At 50.2% G+C, this 23,912-nt stretch overlaps 1 protein-coding gene across 1 annotated transcript in view; it reads left to right on the plus strand.

The window, feature by feature from the left end:
- MARCHF4 (membrane associated ring-CH-type finger 4) overlaps positions 1 to 23,912 on the plus strand; it is a 104,738-nt gene that overhangs the window by 75,154 nt on the left and 5,672 nt on the right. The window contains exons 2-3 of the mRNA XM_024763313.1: positions 4,737 to 4,892; positions 12,197 to 12,389. Coding sequence (XP_024619081.1) covers positions 4,737 to 4,892; positions 12,197 to 12,389 — 349 coding nt within the window. The remainder of the gene's footprint in view (positions 1 to 4,736; positions 4,893 to 12,196; positions 12,390 to 23,912) is intronic.

The raw sequence follows: 23,912 nt of genomic DNA on the forward strand, positions 1-23,912 counted from the left end.
TAGAGTTGTAGTAGAAAAAACTATGAAACTAAAGTCCTTATGGAAAGGCGAGTTAGAATTAGAATATTTTCACAAGAGGACATACTTGGGCCAGGCTCTGTGTCCAGCACTTTGCACGCATGATCTCACTCCATTCTTACAGACAGGCTTTGAGGAGGTAAGAGTTGCCTGCAATGGAAAGATGAAGAAACAGAGCCTCACAGAGGTTAAGAGACTTGCCCAAGTTTGCACAGCCAGTAAGAGCTGAAGAGGCATTTAAACCTAAGGACTTGGTCTCCCAAAACCATGCTCTTCACCCGTCCCTTACACTGTGTCCCATGGGAGCCCGGTGATTAGAGAAGATCCGTCTTTCTTGCCTTAGTCATTCCCAGGGTCGTCTCTGGGCCCCAAAGCTCCAAGCTGTTCATTGAGGAAATGTCTGGTGCCCTTTGCATTTAATGAGTTGTTCTGTGCTGTGGAGTTTACTGAACACTGCAGACAAGTCTGTAATAATCCTCCAGCTGGACCCTCAGGAGCTGGGCCAGAGGGCCCTGTCCTCTGCCTTACCCTGGTGCCTGTCCAGCCAGTAAATGCACCTTTATTGTGCAGCTATGACGTGCCCCGTCCCGTGGGTTATGCAGGAGCACCCCAAATCCCAGAGGAAACAACTGAAGACTGATTAAGGGCCAAACTGTGGGTGATGACGCAGGGAGAGAAGATGGGTCTGTAGCTGGCAGTCATGGGAGACTTGGCGGAAGGGCTGGAGCTGGACCACAGAAGAGACCCATGGGCACAGGTGTGGGTTCAGAGTCTGATGTCAGAAAGACCCGGCTTTACATTCGGGCCATGCCACTGGTTGGCTGAGTGACCACTTTTTTAAAAAAGTAAATTTATTTTATTTACTTATTTTTGGCTGTGTTGGCTCTTTTCTGCTGTGTGCAGGCTTTCTCTAGTTGCAGTGGGCGGGGACTACTCTTCTTTGCGGTGCGCAGGCTTCTCATTGCGGTTGGCTTCTCTTGTTGCGGAGCACGGGCTCTAGGCGTGCAGGCTTCAGTAGTTGTGGCGCATGCGTTTAGTTGCTCCGTGGCATGTGGGATCTTCCCAGACCAGGACTCCAACCCGTGTCCCCTGCATCGGCAGGCAGATTCTTAACCACTGCGCCACCAGGGAAGTCCCCGGCTGAGTAACCTTGAGTTGGTCATTTAACCTTTTCAATAGGCATCTCTATTATACTGAGAGATGTTTATCACCTCAATTTCCACATTCCACCATTTTAACTTTTAATAGAGTTTACTGCAAAGAACACCTTCCTTCAGTCTAACCAGAACCTGTCTGGCTATTGGCTCGTTTCCATTTTTCCTTTCTTGAAGAAGCACAGGTTGACCAGTCAAAGATGGTACAGTGTCCAGGTTCAGGCCTCTTAGAAAAAGATTAAAAAAGATTATGGCCCTCCTCCCCAATGTACATAAAAATATGCTAAATCATAAGGTAAAAAGCTTACGTGAATGCCAAGGTTAAAACAGCTTCTCTGCAGGTTCTTCTTTCTAAAATCCTGGATTGCTTCCTTCATCGAAGTTAAACTTTTCTAACAGCTTTGGTGTCCTTGCTTTCTAATATTTGTGGCACCGAAAGCAAGTCCCTATCCTGCCTTTTGGTTTGACTGGTGCCAAGGGAAAGCGTGGGGGACTGGGAGCTCCAGGGGAAACTGCATACCTTTGGCCTCTCGGCCTGTGGCCAAGCACTGGGACCAGGCCAGGTCATGCTAGATAACTCGGGGACTCCAGTGATGGTCCCACATCCAGAGCCACGATGGAGAGCCCAGGTCTTGTTATCAGTATGCCTGGCCAGCGGCTCTTTCTCCCTTGTCTCATGGCTGCCGTTTGGAAAGCAAGGAGAACAGCCTTTGTTGTTGTTTGATACCGTTGCCAGGGACCGGGAGTAATATCTCTTACTTGATTGGCAATTTGACATGGCTGTTTAACAACCCGATTAATCAAACCCAGCTCATCCTTTAGAATTAACGAGCCTAAGAAATACTTCCATGAATAATGAGGGCTTTTGCCTCTCCCTCAGCACCTCTCCCCAACCTCCCCCTCCTATTTTTTTCTCAGAACCACACAGCAGCTTCTCAATACCAAGGGCCTCAATGGCTGTGGTGAGTGCCCAGCAATGTGGGCATTTCCTGCCTGTTCTACTTCTCTCCCTGGAGCCACAGCTGCCCACCTGGAGCCAAAGGCTGGCCATGTCCTAGAGGAGCAAAACCTCTTATTCATCAAACAGCTGTGTGTGCACTGCACCGTTAAAGTTGGATGGAGTGTGGGATTTCCCTGGCGGTCCAGTGGTTAGGACTCTGTGCTTCCACTGCAGAGGGCGCAGGTTCAATCTCTGGTCGGGGAATTCAGACCCCACATGCCGTGGGGCATGGCCACAAAAAAAAAAAAAAAGTGGGATGGATTGTCTAATTGTTTCAGGCACTGTACTAGGTGCTAAGGTGCAAAGATGGATATAAGATACACATTGCTTCTGTGAAGGGCCACACTGTAGTGACCCAGAGACACATGGGGGAAGGGCTCTCACAGCGGGTATAGGAAGGCTCCAGGCCTTCAGCCACAGTGAGGGGACCTGTCAATGCTGGAGGATCAGAGTGGGGAACCAGGGAGGACTTTATGGGGATGAGGCACCCTAAGCATTTCTGCCACCATGTTCCTTCATTGTACATATATACAGGGGGTGCTGGGCACTGAGTGAGGTGTTGGGGTCCCAAGGTCAACAAGACGGACACGGTTCCCATTCTTATGGAGTGGGCAGTCTCATCCCCGCTCCTCAGGGCCAGGCAGGAAACCTGAGCAGACACCTGACTTATGTTTTCACTCACTCAAACACAAAGGTTGTTGAGGACCTGCTGAGAGTAAGCTAGGCGCTGGGGGAATGGGGTGCAAAGATGAATGACCGCCCCCCCATACCTGCCTTCCAGGGCTCCTCTGGGAGGTAGACAGGCATATGCAGAGAGCCTCATAAGGTTGTGCTGATAAGGCCCTCAGCGATCAAGGCATTGCACTCAACCTAGAGAAATCAGGGATGACTCCCTGTAGGAGGTGGCTTTGGAACCATCATGAAGACAGAGAAGCAGTTTGACAGGTATACCAGGTGCCAAAGGACACTCTAGAACACATCCAGGCCAAGGGGCAGTCTTTGAATGATAGAAATTGAAGTGAAAGGGAAAGATGATTCCAAGCATCTTGGGAGGAAATGGCTGGTTCTACAGTCTACAGCCAAGAGCATGATTAAATATACAACTGAAGCTCTGTAACTTATAGGTCAGGAGCGCCTGTGCCTGCTTATTCAAAGTTGGGAACAAGATGTGGTTTCCTGAATAGCGAAATCCCCAAACTAACAGAGACATGGCTTAAGTGGCCGTATCTCAAACACATCAGCGTGGGGAGTAGGGAATGGGGCTGTGCATGGCAGCTCCCGGGTCCTTTGATAGGAGCGAGGCAGAAGACATTTTCCCAAAATAGATGAGTTGGGGGAGGGAGGGCATAGGAAGTAAGGAAGGGGGAGGCCATGGGATAGGTCAGAAGGGAGCACAGGTTGGGGAGTTGGGTGGGCCCCACTGCTGAAGTCTCTGAGAAGGTATATGAACGCATTGGGTGGACAGGAGTCAGCAAGAAGAAATGATAGACCCTGAGTGAGGAGGGAGAAAAAGAACACACAAGGGGAGAGAGGGGAAAGGGAGGAGAGAGGAGAGAAGAGGAGTCAGCGAGGGAGGCTCAAGGAGGTCCTCTGGGGCCGCAGCATCAGGCCCAGCAGGAAGCAGACGCAGGCTTCAGTCGTGGTCATGTGACATATGGTCGCAGGGTGCTCTGGAGACCGAACCCAGCCCTGCGGTCCACTCACAAGGGGCTTCAAATGCAGCCACCGTCTTTGCCTCCCTGCTTCGAGGCCTGCGCCAGGCTGGGCTTCCCGGTCACTCCCAACCAGGCCCGAGGGACGGGCCCAGAGGGCCCCAGGCCTTCCGAGAGGGCACCTGCCCAGCCTCCTAGGTTCCCAGGATTCAGGCCTGCCTGCTATGTTTTTGTCACTCTGGGACCAGGGGCAAGAGGCTTCACAGAGCCGACCTGGGTCTCTATGGGCCGTCTTCAGAAGAGTGCAAAAGCTCAGGACCAGAGCTCCGGACTCAGGCAAAATGATCCTCACGATACACTGTATTCAAAACTCGGGTTCGCTGTTGACATTTGACTATGGGGATGATTTACGTTAAAAAGTGCCACCTAGATTCCCACACGTACAGCTGATAATGGCTGTCCCTGTAACTGGGGTCTGGGCCCTCCAATCCGTCCTAATCTCCACCAGCTGGCTTCTGTCACTTGTGTCGCCTGTCTGGCCCTGAGAGCATTTGAGTTTGAGACCCCTGACTGAGCCTTTAAAGAGAAGCCTGTCTAGGCTGACACCCCCTTTGGATGGCAGAGGGCTTCCACAGAAAGCCCCCGACTCATTTCCGCAGAAACCCTAGGTCTTGGGCAGTACCGAGTAGGAGCCGGGGGCTCAGAATTATTAGCTGACTTCACGGAAGCTGGGGATCTGGAGGCCAGGCCTCCCTGCTAGTGTCTGGGGCCTCCCAACTAAGCCTGTGGTCTGGCCTGCCCCGAGACGGGGAGGGCTGGGGTGCAAACCAGCACTCAGGCGGCCAGACCCCCAACTCCACCCCCCCGACGGCGGGGCTCGCGCCTCACCACCCTCCGCCTCTCTCCCTGCAGGGGGAGCTGCTGAGCCCGTGCCGCTGCGACGGCTCGGTCAAGTGCACGCACCAGCCTTGCCTCATCAAGTGGATCAGCGAGCGGGGCTGCTGGAGCTGCGAGCTGTGCTACTACAAGTACCACGTCATCGCCATCAGCACAAAGAACCCTCTGCAGGTACAACCGGGGGCTGCCCGCTGGGACGCTGGGGCTCCGGCCAGGGGTTTCCCACACTCCCTGCTTTTCGGCGGGAGGACGACTTCACCTTAGAGTCTGGGCGGTTTGGAGAAAAAGAACGAGATGGGCCAGGTGGGCGAGACGGCAGATGGCAACCGGGCAGGAGGGGGTGAAAGAATTTTTGTGTTTTCTCTTAAGCCTCAGCCAGAAGAGGAGAAAGGGATTGGGGCCAAGAGAGAGAAATAGATATAGAGGTAAAGAAATGTGGAGAATCAGATGGGAGAGAGAGAATAGTGAGCTAATGGATGACTGAATGAATGGATGAAATCAGAAAGATAAGGAAAAGGAATAGGAAGAAAAGAGGGGAGGAAGGGAAGGAGGGAGGAAAAAACAAGGAAGAGCAGAGGACAGACGAGTGCAGGAGGGGAAAAAGGTAGGGTGGGAGGGTGAGGAGAAAGACAGTAGTAAAGCTAAGGGCGGAAAAGAAGAAACAGAGAGAGAGAGGAGACTCAGTGGTACTTCCCAAACTTGAATATGTCATTCACCTGGAATCTGGTCAAAACACAGACTGTGATTCAGGCCCGTGGGGTGGGGCCTGAGATCCTGTTTTTCTAACAAGCTATCGAATGATGCGGATGTGGCTGGCCCACAGACCATCCTTCCTGTGACAAGGGACTAGAGAAAATTGGAGACGAGACAGGAGAGGGAAGCAGAGGAAAAGAGAAGAGGGGCAAGGAGGAAAGAAATGGGAGAGACTCTGAAGAGTTGTCTGTGAAGGGCCAGGGCCGGGGGGCCAGGGCTCAGGTGGGCTCTGCGAAACAGATTCACACAGGGCTGGACCCGTCAGAACTAAGGGCTCCCCCACCATCTTCCCTGAACCCTCCCGCCCTGCCCGGATACATCCATCACCCCCAAGCAGCTGGCAGGCCCTGCACCATGTCGTAAATCCTCCAAATCACACAGCTCCCCCTGCGAGGCACACAGAGAGAGAGAGAGCTCTTTGCTTCTGAAAATACCTCCACAAACACACGGTCAGCCAGTTAAGCTGCCACATAATCAATGAACCAGCGTGCTAGTGAGGGCGGGAACTCAGCAGCTTGGCACCCGTTGTCTCTCTCCTCCTCTCCGAGGGGGTGGGAGGGAGTCAATCCTGCAGCCCCAGGAGGGCGAGTGCTCTGGAGGTGATGGTGGCATGGGATCTTTGCATGAAGGGACGCTGGAAACACCTGGAGTTGCAGTGTCCGCACGTGCGGGCCAGCGGGGAGGCTTATTTCTGGAAGGAGGCATTAGAGCCCCCAGGCACCTCGGCCATCCTGACAGTGTACCAAGGGGTCAGAATAAGAAGTGCTTCTCCCTGCGCTGGTTCCATCTTTAGCCATTCATTCCAAAATCTTGAAGTGTCTTAAAATAGCAGTGCCGTGAGGCAGCTGACTCCACGCCCTGGAGTGCGTTAACTCTTCCCTTCCTTCTCAGCTGATTCAAACCTTGGAAAAGGGTCAGAGTCCAAACCCACAAGCTCACCCCCAAGTGGCCCCTTGGCCCCGCCCTTGGCTCATAAACAGGAATCAGCCCTCGACACAAAAAATGAAGAACGATTTAGGGATAACTTTTTCCTGGGAGTAAAGAAAAGGTCATTCTAATCTCATAAGTGCGGTAAGCAGATGGCAGTATTGACAAATTTGATCTATGGCTTTATTCTTAAGTTACTACCGTGTCTTTAACTGTGAGGTTTTAGTCACTGGAGACTCTCTGATTCTGTTACTTCTGGATTGTGAGTGGACCATTGCATTCCATGGTGTGTGCTCAGTAAATGCCATTTCACTTTTCCAGATAGTACCGGAAGAAGGATGTAGTCCGGACTGGCAGCCGTGTTGTGTGATTGTTGCCCAGATTGTCCCAATTGCATGTCCTGGGCTCAGGCTCAGCCAAGTGTGAGACGGCTGCTTGCTCAGCCATGGTGGGGCAACTTCTGCTCTCCCAGGCGAGCCCGACCATCTGTGGTACAGGATGGAGCAGGCAGGCCCTACCACGAGGGAGCAGAGCAATGGATGGGGTGCCGGAGCTACCTCTGCCGTCAGAGTAGGAACGTTTCTTCCAGGTCTCAGATCTCTCACCTCTTGGTTCATGCCCCATACGATGCTGTGAGAAACAGTGGACAAGACAGCACGTTATCTCAGTGACCCTCTGCAAGCTCTGTTTCTAGAAAGAGCCCCTTGAGAAAGGAGGCGTTTCAGGGTAGCCTTGTGGTCTCAAGGTCCTGTGGCTGCTTCTCACCCTCTTTGCTACGCCTGAACTGCAATCATATTAATGAACATTTAGTTACTGGCCCACAGACCATCCTTCCTGTGACAAGGGACTAGAGAAAATTGGAGACGAGACAGGAGAGGGAAGCAGAGGAAAAGAGAAGAGGGGCAAGGAGGAAAGAAATGGGAGAGACTCTGAAGAGTTGTCTGTGAAGGGCCAGGGCCGGGGGGCCAGGGCTCAGGTGGGCTCTGCGAAACAGATTCACACAGGGCTGGACCCGTCAGAACTAAGGGCTCCCCCACCATCTTCCCTGAACCCTCCCGCCCTGCCCGGATACATCCATCACCCCCAAGCAGCTGGCAGGCCCTGCACCATGTCGTAAATCCTCCAAATCACACAGCTCCCCCTGCGAGGCACACAGAGAGAGAGAGAGCTCTTTGCTTCTGAAAATACCTCCACAAACACACGGTCAGCCAGTTAAGCTGCCACATAATCAATGAACCAGCGTGCTAGTGAGGGCGGGAACTCAGCAGCTTGGCACCCGTTGTCTCTCTCCTCCTCTCCGAGGGGGTGGGAGGGAGTCAATCCTGCAGCCCCAGGAGGGCGAGTGCTCTGGAGGTGATGGTGGCATGGGATCTTTGCATGAAGGGACGCTGGAAACACCTGGAGTTGCAGTGTCCGCACGTGCGGGCCAGCGGGGAGGCTTATTTCTGGAAGGAGGCATTAGAGCCCCCAGGCACCTCGGCCATCCTGACAGTGTACCAAGGGGTCAGAATAAGAAGTGCTTCTCCCTGCGCTGGTTCCATCTTTAGCCATTCATTCCAAAATCTTGAAGTGTCTTAAAATAGCAGTGCCGTGAGGCAGCTGACTCCACGCCCTGGAGTGCGTTAACTCTTCCCTTCCTTCTCAGCTGATTCAAACCTTGGAAAAGGGTCAGAGTCCAAACCCACAAGCTCACCCCCAAGTGGCCCCTTGGCCCCGCCCTTGGCTCATAAACAGGAATCAGCCCTCGACACAAAAAATGAAGAACGATTTAGGGATAACTTTTTCCTGGGAGTAAAGAAAAGGTCATTCTAATCTCATAAGTGCGGTAAGCAGATGGCAGTATTGACAAATTTGATCTATGGCTTTATTCTTAAGTTACTACCGTGTCTTTAACTGTGAGGTTTTAGTCACTGGAGACTCTCTGATTCTGTTACTTCTGGATTGTGAGTGGACCATTGCATTCCATGGTGTGTGCTCAGTAAATGCCATTTCACTTTTCCAGATAGTACCGGAAGAAGGATGTAGTCCGGACTGGCAGCCGTGTTGTGTGATTGTTGCCCAGATTGTCCCAATTGCATGTCCTGGGCTCAGGCTCAGCCAAGTGTGAGACGGCTGCTTGCTCAGCCATGGTGGGGCAACTTCTGCTCTCCCAGGCGAGCCCGACCATCTGTGGTACAGGATGGAGCAGGCAGGCCCTACCACGAGGGAGCAGAGCAATGGATGGGGTGCCGGAGCTACCTCTGCCGTCAGAGTAGGAACGTTTCTTCCAGGTCTCAGATCTCTCACCTCTTGGTTCATGCCCCATACGATGCTGTGAGAAACAGTGGACAAGACAGCACGTTATCTCAGTGACCCTCTGCAAGCTCTGTTTCTAGAAAGAGCCCCTTGAGAAAGGAGGCGTTTCAGGGTAGCCTTGTGGTCTCAAGGTCCTGTGGCTGCTTCTCACCCTCTTTGCTACGCCTGAACTGCAATCATATTAATGAACATTTAGTTAGTGCTAACTGGGGACCAGTCGATGTTCTAGGTGTTCCCATACACTATCACATTTAATACTGAAAACAACCCAATGCACTATTATTATTCCCAGTTTACAGATGAGACAGTAGAGGCACAGAGGGGTCAGCAGTTTGTCCAAGGTCACCCTGGTGGAGCAGGGTTACATCCAAGGGGTCTGACTTCTGAGTCTGGCCCTTAACCTCTACCCTGCAGTGCCCAGCACGGAGTTTGCTAAGTACAGCTATAAGTAGGCCCACCTTGACATGCATAGCTGTACTTTTGCTGAAACATAATGAAGAACAGAAATGATGGCAGCGTGTACCCTTCAGAGCACTGATTAATTTCACTTAACCATCACAATACTCTAGGAAACAGGAGGGACCAACTATCTCCACTTTTTGGAAGTCTTGATGATTTTTTTAAAAATATATATATTTTTGTAAATGTATTTATTTATTTATTTACTTTTGGCTGCGTTGGGTCTTCGTTGCTGCACGGGCTTTCTCTAGTTGTGGTGAGCCGGGGCCCCTCCTCATTGTGGTACGTGGGCTTCTCATTGTGGTGGCTTCTCTTGGTGCAGAGCACAGGGCCTAGGTGCACGGGCTTCAGCCGTTGCAGCACACGGGCTCAGCAGTTGTGGCTTGCGGGCTCCAGAGCACAGGTTCAGTAGGTGTGGTGCATGGACTTAGTTGCTCCGTGGCATGTAGGATCTTCCTGGACCAGGGCTCGAACCCGTGTCCCCTGCATTGGCAGGCGGATTGCCAACCACTGCACCACCAGGGAAGTCCCTTGATGATTTATTGACTTCTCCTAGGTCACAGTCCACAAGCTGGAGAAGAGCTGGGTTAGGATTGGGTCGCCTGGCCCTTGCTCACTTCCCCTTCCTGTTATAAGGAAGGAATCATCCCGTCTTCATGTGCTTTCCTCTTTGTCTCTCCATTTGCTGCACAGCAGGGCACGGAGAAATCTCAGGACACTGCGATCAGGATCTCGCTGGGGACGAAGCTCTGGGGGTCTGGCGGTGGCACAGCCTGGTGCCTCTGGAGCCCTTCTCCCCTTCCCAGCCTCCCTGGGAGATTGCAGAGCTCTCCTGTCCTCTGTTTTCTCCTTGCAGCTCTGTGGAGTCTCCCATCGGACAGACAGGAGGAGAGCCTTGTGCATATCACCCCGTCCTGTTCTTTCTTCTTCCTGCTTCAAATTGTAGTCGGGAGCGCTGTTTAGTTTCCTCAGGTGGCTTAGGGGCTGGTAGGAAGGGGCTTTAGGGATGGAGGGGAGCTTCCTGTGCCTCTCCATTTGGGGTTTGTGAAATCTGGAGCAGAAAGGGAGGGTATTGATGTCACAGAGGTGGAAACAAAAAGCTCAGTCAGGAGGCAGGCTCTGGAAGAAGCATTTGTTGTCTAAGAGAGGAGCCTGTCGGATCAGGCCATCTTCTGGGAAATGCCTTTGTTATGTGTAACCCTAGGCTGGAGAGTGGAAAATGTAAAGGCCCAATTACCTGTGATGGGATGTGATCTGTATAATTAAGTGCAAAGGCTAATGTCCTACATCTAGACTAGCAAGCAAAATGTTTTCCAGTAGGTACAGTTCCTCAGGGACCTCTGGTCAGTCCTGGCTGGAGCCAGAATCAGTGCTTCCATCCAGGCCATTTAATGTGCAGGGAGGGCTCACTGTTGGCAGAAGGAAGGTTGTCCGCCTTTCCTCGAGAGTTCTGAAATGCCTCCTGAAATGCCTTCTGGGGATGCTCTCTGCAGGGCATTATGCAAACTGCTACAGTCAGGAGATAGTCCTTCCCTCCACCTTCCCAAACCAGATCCTGTCACTTCCCTTCTTAAAACTGTTCAAGAAGGCTTCCCTGGTGGCACAGTGGTTAAGAGTCCGTCTGCAAATGCAGGGGACACGGGTCCGTGCCCCGGTCTGGGAAGATCCCACATGCCGCGGAGCGGCTGGGCCCGTGAGCCATGGCCGCTGAGCCTGCGCGTCTGGAGCCTGTGCTCCGCAACGGGAGAGGCCACAGCAGTGAGAGGCCCACGTACCGAAAAAAAAAAAACAAACTGTTCAAGAGCATCATGTTTACTCTTATGATAAAGTCAAAATCTGTGCATGTTCTTCAAGCTCCCACGTGGTCTTCCCTTCTTACTTTCCCAGTCGTCTCACCCCATACTCCCTGCTCTCTGCTCCCCCCCGCCCTGGTCTTCTTCCAGGTTTTCGTGTTCAGCATGCTTTCTGCTGTCACAGGGCCTTTGCACATGCTCTTCCCTCTGCGGAGCATGCTTCCGTCCTCGCTTTGCCCAGTAAATTCCCAGTCAACTCATTGCTTCCTCTGGGAAGTGAAACCCCCTATCGTAGGCGCTCACATGCCATGTACCTCCCTTTCTTACTCCAGATGGATTGCTGTAGTAAATAATTATTTGGTTGTCTGTGTTCCCTAGATGAAAAGCCCTGTGAAGGCAGAAGCCTTGTATGTTTTTGCTTACTGCTTCGTCTTCAGCACCTAGCAGGAAGCCGGGCACACAGAGAATACCCAGTACATATTTGCTGAGCAACAGTATGAATAAATTCCGAACTAAAATCCAACTCACGGCTCATCTAGGCCTATGCTACCTGGACCAGCCATAGACTCATAGAATTTTGGAGTAGAAACCCACCCACACCCTAGCCTTCAACCCATCCATCAATACTGCTATTAGCATAGTGCTTTTTTCTGTTTAAAAAACCCCCTGAAATCTCAGTGTTCACATACGGTCAGTAAATTATACTGTTTTTCTTACCTCTCCCCCACATCCTGTGTCCTGTCTTTGTCTGTTGAATTGGTAATCTCTAGCATGTATATTAAATGACGTGCCAAGTGTTGTTGTAGAAAACAAGTGAAAAAATAATAATAATAAAAAAGGCCTGTGCCCTCTCAGCACCTGTTAGTGAGAAAATAATGTGTTGCTCAGAAAAGAATATTCTGGGGACCCGGAACACCACCTACACTCTGCATTTCCACTTTTTCTTCCCATTTTTCTGTCTGTATCCTCATCAACCACAAAGGCCTTCCTTCCCAGCCATGCCCGCCAAGAACCCCCTCCCTGTAAACACTTCTGATCATTTAGTGTGATACAGGTTTCCTCCACGTCAAAAGCACAGTGTTAGCCTCAGGAACTTGCAAAAATAGCCATCGCATTACAAGTTGGAAAGCCCAGGTTTAAATCCAGAGGCGAGAGGTTGGGGCAGCAGAAGGAGGACGGATGGGAATGGGATGGACGTGGGGTGAGGGCATCCAAGCAACCGCTAACCCGCCGTTCTCTTCTCTGCAGTGGCAGGCCATCTCTCTGACAGTCATTGAGAAGGTTCAGATCGCAGCTGCCATCCTGGGTTCCCTCTTCCTCATCGCCAGTATCTCTTGGCTCATCTGGTCGACCTTCAGCCCTTCAGCAAAATGGCAGCGCCAAGACCTCCTCTTCCAGATCTGCTACGGGATGTATGGATTCATGGATGTGGTGTGCATAGGTGGGTCTGGGGCTGGTCTCTACCGGAAATGGGGAGCTGCATACTGATGAGTTAGACATATCCCTCAGGGTCCCTCCCCCTTGAAGGTCAAAGCAGAGATGGCACCAGGCTTGAGACCTGTGAGCTCAGGAGGGGCCAGAGGCTTAGATTTGAGGGGTGAGTAGAGAGTAGGAGGAAGCACAGCAAAGGAGGAAGATCTAAGTGGTTCCCAAGCAAATCTGCCCTTCCCAGTTTAAGATAAGAATAAGGAACCTTGTCCTAAAAATATCGGAGAAAGGTAGGTTGGTCAGTCTACCTGCCTCAAGCAAGTTGTGGAAGGCCTCTTATCTGTTGTGTGCACCACCGTTGCCAAGTCATGACAAAGGATGCCTATACATTTAATTCCGTTCTCTTCACAGCAAAATGCCCAGAAACAGCCATGACGATACCTGCTCCCTTTATTTCCCAGCTTTCTTTAAGCCTATTAATGCCCAAGCTTTCTCTAGCCTAGTGGTTTGCAAAGTGTATATAGTCCTGGGGTTCCACACACAACTTCAGGAGCCACTCTTAGGACTGGAGAATGAAATGCTATACAAACAGGCTCTGAAAGTTCACCCCTGCCTCACCCTGAGCTTCTGCACTTTCGTCTGTTTATGTATATGTCTGTTCCAGGTAAGGTTTTGTTTTAAAACCTTCAGTGTTTTAGCAAAAGTTTGGAAACCCACCACTGCCGTTCCTGCTTGTTCCCTTACACCATTCCCAAATGTAGGTTCCCTCCTCTTCCATTATGTTAGGTTGGTTGGTGGAGGGCTCTCTGTTTTTCCCAACAGATGACTGTGGCTGTCAACTCTGAAGTCTTCATCCAAGCGACTGAGGAGGTGGGGAATGACCCCGGTTTTCTCTGAGTCAATGAAGCATGCTCAAGCCCTGGTCATACACCCCAACCTGGACCTCTCAGGTTAGCCCCCAGGCTGCAGCACTGAGAGTACCAGAGCTCCACAGTTGTCCTCGCCGCACATCAGTTTGTGTATGATGTCAAATATGCTACACTACTCTGTTTGGCAAGAAAACATCTATTAGCTAGAATTGGGCTGAGAGGGTGTTCGTTTTCTTTGGGGTCTTTTAATACTGGGAGTCAGAGAGGCCTGGAGAATTGCATACTGATGACAGCAGCCAGAGACCGGTGACGCTGGAACTTGTAAACTTGTCTAAGCGTCTTGCTGCCTCTCCCTGCTGGCTAAACTCCACCCTAAGTACCTCCCCCCTAAGTTCAAGAGCCTTTTAAATACTGCCCGTAGGCAGTGAAAGAAACAGACCGCCCAGGCTTGGAGGCCTGTGCAAGAGAGAGGACTGTGGATGGGGAGGAATTTGACTTTGAGGCGTTCTAATTTAGTTCCCTCTCCTACCAGACTCCTTTCCTACTCCTGCTGGGGCACAGGCTGTAGATGCCAAAAACCAGGTGTGTCTCCATATGGAGGTGTGTGGCTCTGGCATGGAGGTGGAAACAGTGGAAGCCTTCCCATAGGGGCCCTTCCAGCTGCCCTTCATTCTCCTTCAGGCAGGCTTTTGATCAGTCCCTGGTGTGCGCATCTGTGAGACATGCTTTCCTGTCACGTGGTGTATGGATCAGCTTTGGCTGCAGTAACAAACATCTCCAAAATCGCACTGCCTCACAACAAGCATTTATGTCCCATTCATGGGTCTGCAAGACGGTTTGGTTCTGCTGGGCTTGGCTGGACTTAGCTTCTGACTGTGTATTGGGTTCAGGCCTTCTCCTCATGTTGGGGCCCAGGCTAAAGGAGCAGGGACTACTGGAGTGTGTTCTTCTAGCCAAGCACAGGAGCACAGGAGTGTGGGTGGAAACTTGCAGCGCTTCTCAAAGCTTCTGCTCAGTAGTGGCACCCTGTCCCTTCTGCCCACAGCCCATGGGCCAGTGACGTCACCAGTAAGCTCCTCCCCTGGAGGGAGCGTAGTTGAGAGAGAGAAACATAAATACCATCTCCCAGTCAGGGCTCCATAGATTTGAAAACGGAGAGAACGGGACATAGAAAAGGATTGGTCATGTGATCGACCCGTGCAACTCCCTTGTTTTTTTGTGGGTTTTTTTTGCGGTACGCGGGCCTCTCACTGTTGTGGCCTCTCCCGTTGCGGAGCACAGGCTCCGGACGCGCAGGCTCAGCGGCCATGGCTCACGGGCCCAGCCGCTCCGCGGCATGTTGGGATCTTCCCAGACCGGGGCACGAACCCGTGTCCCCTGCATCGGCAGGCGGACTGTCAGCCACTGAGCCACCAAGGAAGCCCTGTTTGTTTTTTTTAGGAGATGCTGTCCATAGGAGAAAATGCTGGGAGACAAAGTTAAAAAGGGAGTAATATGTGATCTAGTTAAGAGAGTGGGAGGTGATGGGCCGGAGCTGGAATTCTTGTGGTGGTTGCAATGATGGATGATGATGATGATCAAGAGTAATGATGGTGGTTGTAAGGGTGAAGTTCAAGTACGAGACACTTCTCCTCCTCTGCCATGTTCTGGTCAGTTGCAGTGGAGGGGGAGGGGGGAACACACAGCACTGCAAAAGTGGGTGTAAGGCCCACGTACCGCACACACACACACACAAAAAGCGGGTGTAAAAATATCAGCTTTTAAGGGCTCTCTGGAAGGGAAAATCAGGTGGAGCCTCTTTATTTTTAGGCTTAACTAGACACTCAGACTCACGGAACTACAAGAGAGCATGTTTGGCACCAGATTCACTTAGAGGAATGCAGGACAGGACCCACAGCCTCCATAAGGCAGGTCCAGCTTACCTCTGCAGGAGAGTCCTCGCCACACTCCCTATCCTAGTCTAGGGCTAGTCTCTCAGCCCCCAAATGATAGTTCAGAAACAAGGAGATGAGATCCACAACAGTGGGTCCATCTTGACCTAGTTTCCAGGGTCCCCGCAAAAGTCACACTTATTCACCAGAGTCACTGGACTCAGAAAGCCCAATGCTACAGCCTCCCAGCAGTATTCACGGTAAAGCACCCACCCGTCAGGGGTCACCTCCAACTTAGGCAATGCTATAACCCAGCTGACGCTCCACCTTCATCAGATTTTCAGGGGCAACAAACCAGAATGCCAACCCAGGGTCCAGTCTGTTCCTCTAGAAGGAGAGTGTGCCATAATTTCTCTCCTACACCTCCTGTCTCCATTCATGAATCTGGACTTCTGGCCTGATTCACTGAACCAATGGGAGGCAGAGAAGCTAGAACAGGGACAGAGACCAGGCTGGGCCAGCCAGGAGGAGCCACGATGTTGTCCTTTTACTGCGCGAAGGTGGAAACCACAGAGAGCCACAGGGGGGGCACCTACAGACTTCTGAGGCAGTCACCAGCTTTAAAACTCAATCATTTAGCTCACTTCCATTGGAAAAGAGAAACTTTCCTTCCAGAAGTCCTGGGAGAGTGGAAGAAGATGATATGAAAAGGTGGGCAGAGGAAGAGCGGGACCCTCACCAGAGAGTGGGTGGAAGTGGAAATGAGGGAGGTGGGTGTTTTCAAGAGATGTTGGGTAAATAAAAATGTTGACTGAAAGAATCCATATCCATAGACCCAAGCTGCCTGGATAGATGGAGCAGTTTAGTACCTGGATAGAAATTTTATCCTCGGGAGAAAGGAAAATGAGTCTAGCCCCATGTTAGCTCAAGAGGTGGAGTAAGAAAGGAATAAGACCGTTTGTTAAAATAATTCTTTGAAATTTCTCTACTTTTCAGACACCTTGGTCTATCCCCTAGACTGTTAAATGGCCTCAGATAGTATAAATCTGAGTAAACATAATATAGAGGTTTAATTAATCCTTAAAAGTGTATTTAGCTTTTCTATCAGAGTGGTGTGCTAAGGGAAAGTTGGTGAGAGTGGGAGAGGCACATGAGGAGAAACTTCACTGAGCACCAACACCAGCTCAGCAGATATTCTCTGCCATGAAGCTAAGAGGACGCAGAGTCTGGGACATGGTCAGCTTGCTGCTTGTGGAGCTCCATCAGCCCCATCCATGGCTGTGTCCACCTGGCTGGCCTCCAGGTCAATCAGTGAAAGCAGTGACTATCAGACAATGGCCTTTGGTTCTCACCAAAGGATTTTGCCTGAAACGGTTTCCAGGAAGGTCCGGATTCTCTGTTTGATGCAGCATGGGTCCAGGGTTGTGGACAATGTCTCTGGACTTGGTCATATCAGAGGGTTGTATATTCTGGGATATGGGCTGCCTCTACAGATTAAGCATCTCTTGGCTTACCGTCCTAACTCCCTAGACCAATCTGTGCCACTGTGAAAACCAGATGTAAGTTGCTGTAGACAGAGCAAACCACCAAACCCCTGCAACAGAGAGGAACTGAGAAAGGGGCCAACAACCCTAAAAGATAAGCAGGGTAAGTATTATCCATATTTAACAGGTGAGAATAGGTTTAAAGCAGTTGGGCTCCAGGTAACGTAACTAAGAGCTGGCAGAGCTGAGGACTGGACCACGAACTTCTGGCTCCAATCCCTGGGCACTTTTTACCGCCTATTTCATCTCTGATTGTGCTGTGAAATTGCAGATTCAGGGATTGGATGAGGAGGCAGGTTGAGGGGAAATTGGTCCAGTAATACCTTGACCCATAGAGTAATGGCTGGTAACAATAAGAAATTCAGTGAGCCCCAGCTGCTCCTGTCCCGTACTCAGGGTTTTGGAGGTTAGCCGTTGTTGTGCCTCCCTTTTAATCAGTGCTGTTCTGACACCAGCTGAGAGGGAGGCTTGAGAAGTTGAGATGAAATTTGGGTAGTTTGTCTCCCCATGACATTCTGGTGAAAGGTACTTGGGATGTGGGTGGCTAAATTCACTGGTTAGCATGAAATTAGGGAGTCCATTCCTTCACTCAGAAATATTTATTGAAAGGGCACCTGCTCTCAAGGATCTTACACTTCACTGGGGAGGCAGACAAGGTGATTATTGACGGCAATAATAAGAGCTGGGACACAGAGATGAGTGAGCACAGGAAATGACTGAATCAGAGTGGGCTTGGGATGGTCAGATCCATTCATTCAGTATCATCTGTTGGATGTCTTGTTTTGTTCCTGAAACCAGGGAATATTAACACAGAGATGAATGAGACACAGTCCCTGCCCTCAAGGAGCTCACAGTCTACAAATAAATCACAACACAGCAGGAGTTTTACAAGATATAGAGGAAGGTAGAACCGAGCAGAGAGCAATTAACTCTCTCTTAGAGGTGTCCAAGAAGGGTTTCTAAAGGAAGGAACCCTATCCTTGAGCTAATTTTAAAAGATATGTCAAAATTTATCCAGGGGCTTCCCTGGTGGCGCAGTGGTTGAGAGTCCTCCTGCCGATGCAGGGGACACAGGTTCGTGCCCCGGTCTGGGAGGATCCCACATGCTGCAGAGCGGCTGGGCCCGTGAGCCATGGCCGCTGAGACTGCACGTCCGGAGCCTGTGCTCCGCAACGGGAGAGGCCACAACAGTGAGAGTCCCGTGTACCAAAAAAAAAAAAATTTATCCAGAAGAGTGGAGAAGAACCTTCCAGGCAGAACATGTGTGGAGACACAGAAACATGCGAGAACAAGGTGTGCTTAGGAAACTTTGGGCAGATTTATATGGCTCGGTGCAAAGAGCCTGGGTGGAGAGGTGGGTCATGGGGATGGGGAGGTTGGCAAGAACCAGATCTCACAGATCACGAATCACGTGCTAAGCAGCTCAGACTACCCTGTTGGTGACGGGGAGGGATTGATAAGATTTTATACGGAGAAGAATTATGACCAGATGTATGTTTTAAAGAGACAGCTCTGGTAGCTGTGGGGAGGATGGATCAGAGCTGGACAGACTAGACTTTGGGAGAGGCCAGCTGGAAATATGCTTGTAATAGTCTGAGCAAGAAGGAAAGAGATGCAAAACAGTGGCAATGGGGAAGAAGTGTATGGGATGACCTTGAGCAGCACATAGGATGTGGACTTGATAGGACTGTCTGAACTCCTTCAGGCAAGTGGGAGCCCTGGGGCTCTGGCTCGAGTGGGGACTAGGCGCCATTGCTGAGCATGAGGATGGGGTGGGCAATGGATGAAACAAATGGGAACCAAAGTAAATGTCTTCAGCAAAGGCAGCAAAAAAATAAAGGACCATCCTAAACCTAAAATCTAGGCAGAGAGGCAAGAGGCAGTTGCTAAGTCAAGAGTTTGCAGTAGAAGAGATGCAAGACACATGGAGGACATTATCTGCAAAGAGGAGAATGCAAGGCCAGGAAGGTGTCTCTTTGCTGGGGTAGAAAGAGGGAAAGGCTTTCTTTTAGTGCACAGATGGTCCCCTCCTGTGACATAGAGGAAGATGTAGAGGGCATTGAACCATTTCTGACTAGGGCTGGTAACTGATGGGAAGGGGGAGAGGTAAGGAAAGTAGGCAGTTGAAGACAGATTTGGAAGGCAGCAATTAGAAGCTGTGGATTTTGAATAGATAACTTAGGAGGAATGTTCAGAGAGTAGATGACTAAGGACAGAGACCCGGGCAACATTAAACACTTATGGGATGGAAGGAGACAGAAGATGAGAAAACAGCAGGAGAGACTGAGCCACAAAACCCAGAGAGCTGGGTCTCCGAAGTGGCAGGCGTGGTGCTACATAATGGTCTGGGACTGCATATTGCTCGGTTTCTTACTAACCTTTTGACCTTAAGTGATTTGCATAACCTCTCTCTGCTTTTGTTTTCCCATCTGTGAAATGGGCTGATAATACTGTCTTCAGAGGTTTGTTGAGAGGATTGAATAAGATGGCACGTGTAAAGGAGCAGGCACTTATACGTATCAGTGACCAGGGCAGGAGGTACTTGGTCAGGGTAGATTTCGAGGTAGACACTTAATAAAGGTATGCCAAAACAGTTAAAACCTGAATCCAGCCACAGCCTGGAGAGCCTGACCCGGAGTCCTCCCATAATTGAGAACCTGCTGTTATTTGGAGCAGTGCCTCTTCTGGAAGGTTTAGGCTCCCTCACCCGTGTCCCCTCAATGAGAAGATCTGATTACATCGAGCGTCCTCGTTCCACCTGCCTACTCTTCCCTCATCTCTAATGATGCTGTCTTCCCCGGCAGAGAAGTTGACAGAGCCACCCAGGAAACAAATGGGACATTCTCTGCTCCAGTGGGTCAAGTTATTAGGATTTAACAAGAGCAGATTAATTAAGGTCTCTGGCACCAAAAACATTTTTTTTTCACTCCACAGACCCAAGAGATTGGCCACCAAGAAGTCAGCTCTGCAAAAATGAGGACCTCATCCTCAACATGTTTGTTTTTCACTCGTGAGTGAAATAGGGTCAGGGTAAGGAAAGCGAGCAGGATTCTGAAGCTGCTCCAGATCTTTCAAACAGTGGCTTAGGGTAATTGATGAAATTATAGAAAGGTTTTGTTAAAACCTCCTCTGTGTGCAGTACACTGAGTAACTTCCCTATGATTTAGAGGTACCTGATACCTGCCCTCTGAGATAAAGGGATTCAAATCCCAGTTTACAGCCAGTGGGCAGGGGGTGGGGGCAGCAGGGCTGTGAAAACATTGTTTTTCAAACTTAATTTTAATTCATATTAACAAAAAACACATATATGCCGCAAGGATTCCTTCCCTCCCTCCCTCCCTCCCTCCCTCCTTCTGGGTAGAAATGACCTCATCTGTCAAACCTCTTAGTTCCCTGATTAGGAAACTGAAAATATGGAGGAGGCAGCCTGGTGCAGCAGAAGAGACTAGGCAGCAGAAGACCTAGATCTGATAAGCAGATAAGCTACCAGCTACCTCTGTGTCCTGGGGCAAGTTACTGCCTCTCTCTACAACTCAGCTGACTTACCTATAAACTGAGAGGGTTGAACCTGATAACCTACAAGGTCCTTTCAGGTCTGACATTCCAGGATTTTTGAATTACTTCCATCGTGAGAGGTCATGACTGTCGGAGGTTGACAACTGTGACTGCGGGGATGGCCAGTACTGCTGGGCCAGGCCAAACAGCCCATAAGCATCAGCCACAGCAATGGGCCAGACGATGCTCAGCCCATGTTCTGTTACCTGCGTGTGGCTTGTCCAACTTCCTGGATTAACTGTTAACTCATATCCCCCCCACCCCCTTCCTTAAGCACCTCCCCTCCATCCCCCTACCCCCGCTTCCTGTACGTGGTCACCCCTCTCCACACCTGAGCTGCTGGATGCTCGGAGGATGAAGGTGACCGATTTAGAAGTAGACACGCCAAGCACTCACAGCCCCCCTCCAAGGAGACCCCTCGGGAGGCAGTTCAGTTATTCCAGTTATGCTGACAAGGCTCAAATATTTTAGGAACAGCTCTTAGGAACTGCCTTTAGTGCCTGCAGCGCATTTTGGGATAGATTCAGAAGTGGCAAGTCTGTCTATTGATGATGGTGGGTTTGTGGCTAGAAATAGCTGCAATCTGGTAAATAAAGTGGATGCTCAAGCCAGCTAATATATTTTGGGGACCATGTGAAATGTGCCATTGAGCCACAACTGCTTTTTTCTGTGGCCCCTAATCTAGCACTGAAGGTATTTTAGTTAGGGTAACTCCAGTAGATAGAAACAAATTAAACCCCCAAATTCAGTGTTTTAACCCAGCAGAAGTTCCTGTCCGTGGGGGGGGGTTCTCCTCCACACAGTGATTCAGGGACCGAAGACCCTAGCGTCTTGTGGCTCCACAGTTCCTTAGGCTTTTGAATCTTTTACCTCCATCCAATAGAAAATACAAGAGGGTATGGATAAGGTGCATGCGTGTGTGAGCACACACCACACACACGCACATATACCCTTTTCCCCTCAGTACTCATTTCTTAAATCTTGGCTTCACTCATGCTCACATTCAGTGCCAGTCACCTAGCTCCACCTGAGTGCAGAGGGCTCTCAGAGCTCAGTTTCCTGTTCTGTAAGGTGGAGATAATATCACCTCCTTTATTGGGTTTGTGAGATAAGTTGACCATATTTGCAAAGCCTTTTTAGTGATAGGACATAGGAAACATTCAGTAAATATTGACTCTCATCACCAACACCGTCATCACCATCACCGTCACCATCACCATGACCTTCACCGTCACCACCCAGCGTGGCTGAGAAATGCAGTTCTGTTAGTATCTGTCCGGATAATGAGAACCCTAAGCCTCATAAAAAAGCCACAGGAAAAAAAATCTACAGTATCTTAGGGCAGAGGAAGTGATGAGAGTTGGCACATAGGGAGAGGGTGAGAAAGTGGGCAGAGAGGAAGTCTCCTTGTCCAGAGCCAGGCAGGAGATCAAGGGGTCCACAGGTGGTCCAAAGGAGATTTATGAACCCACTAAAACCATAACGACAGTTCATGTGTCTGGGTTTTTTTCCAGGAATATGGTCCTTAGCTTTCATCAGATCCTCAAAGGGGCACATGATCTAAAAGATTAGGAACAACTGGGCTACAGGGAGGCTGTCCCTCCTTCAGTGAACGCTCGAAGACCTGTTGTACAAAGTACAATTTTAGGAGCTGTCGGAGTCCCGGAGGAAAGAGTAGCAGTGGGTGGCTGTCTTGTCTCCTAGAATCACAGAAACGCACTTCCAGGAACGGACCTCTCAGTTACACCAATGCAAGGATATTTGGGACATGTGTAGAATCAGCTGGTTTCCAGAGCTCCTTTCAGGTCTAGCATGTTATTCATCTATAAACAATGAGTGAGGATTGGGAAGGACACTTAGGAGACAGAAGAACAGGTGCTCGTCGCTGGGAATGGGGTTGGCAATAAAGGAGGAGGAGATATGAGTGGGCTTCTTCTGTCCTGTAATTTCCCCCAGACAATCAATGTGGCATTGAGTGTAAATGTGTGTCCGGCACAGTGCAAGCATCAGCACGCAGGATTCATTGCCTCATTAAATCTCATAACTACCCTATAAGCAAGGGGATAGCAGCTCCCACTTTCTGATGAGGAAACTGAGGCTCAGCACGAGGAATTAACTTACCTCAAGCCGCAAGGCTAGTAAGTGGTAGGTACTCTAAATGTTCAATACATGTTCATCAGTGAGTTGACCCTCAATTGTGGGACCCAAAAGTCTTTGGGTCTAGGAGAGGAAGTATCCATTTCTTCAGCTGCCTGAGCTTTTCATGTCTGTCACATCTGGAAATAGAGTATTTTTTTTAATTACCTATAGCTCTTTGATCAAAATTTGGAGACTTCCGTGAGGCAGTAGGTCTGGATGAGGACCATGTTCTCAGCAGTGCTGCTCAAGTGTGGTCCATACATCAGCATCACCTGAGAGCTTCTTAGAAATGCAAATTCTTAGTCCCCATCCCAGACCTACTGAGTCAGATTGTCTGGGGGTGGCGCCCAGGAGTCTGTGTTTTCATAAACTCTCCGGTTTGAGAAACGCTGTTCTAGAGTTAGTTGTCTGCAACCTTTATGCCACTTAAACTAGGATACTAGTAGGAGAAGAGGTGAGGGTGGGAAGCAGGATTTGGTGTCACTGAGGGGACCAGAGCTCTTCTCTGCATACTTCTCAGTCAACCTTGGCCTATTAACTCCGTACATCTTGGGAATCTGTTTTTGTTCCATCACACGTGCTCATAGAAACACACAGTAGGTTCAGGAAATGCTAACTAAACAGAATTAAATTGTATCTCACCGCTGTGCACACAGCAAGAACCAAAGGCCAAAATTCAGCAGTGGAGGATTGGGATACCACGTCAGGGAGAACTCCCTGACAGCACCGTGGTGAGTTAGGGGCAGGGGGCTGTGCAGGCAGGACAACCTGCTCACAATGGCCACCTTCCCTCCCATCCTCATGGGCCGAGCAAAGGGCCATTTCAGCTGGAGGCTCGGGGAGAGATACGATGACAAATGAAGGCTTCCAACATCTTATGGAGCCTACAGGAAGAGGGCCCCTGAAAGATGGAGGCGTGAGAAAGAGGAATATTTGGGACATGTGTAGAATCAGCTGGTTTCCAGAGAAAAAAATGTTCTTCTAGAACTGTATCAGTGAATACAGCCCAGGGTTGGGCCCCTTGTTAGGTGGGTATGAGATAAATTAAATAGAAAACCCCAGAAAGGGACTCAATCAAAATGTGTTGAATTTCTGATATTGCCATGCATTCTAATTTTCTATTTTGTTTTTCTACTACTTCCCCGCCTCCATTCACCAATAGCCTTCTTTCCTCCTGTTCTAACTTTAGTCTCTCTTTCTCTCTATCCATTTTCCCATTCATCTTCTTTCTCTCCCATCTCTTCAACTTTGCCCACTTGACCTGTCCCTATCAAATGAGTGCCACCCATCTTCCCTCATTAAAAAGATTCTGCGGGGGGCTTCCCTGGTGGCGCAGTGGTTGAGAGTCCGCCTGCCGATGCTAGGGGACACAGGTTCGTGCCCCGTTCCGGGAAGATCCCACATGCCACGGAGCGGCTGGGCCCGTGAGCCATGGCTGCTGAGCCTGCGCATCCGGAGCCTGTGCTCCGCAACGGGAGAGGCCACAACAGTGAGAGGCCCGTGTACAGCAAAAAAAAAAAAAAAAAAAAAAAAATTTTGCTGCCCCAGGAAGGGAAAA

This window comes from Neophocaena asiaeorientalis, unplaced genomic scaffold (assembly GCF_003031525.2).
Source record: "Neophocaena asiaeorientalis asiaeorientalis breed wild unplaced genomic scaffold, Neophocaena_asiaeorientalis_V1.1 scaffold86, whole genome shotgun sequence".
In the NCBI taxonomy this organism is placed as follows: domain Eukaryota; kingdom Metazoa; phylum Chordata; class Mammalia; order Artiodactyla; family Phocoenidae; genus Neophocaena; species Neophocaena asiaeorientalis.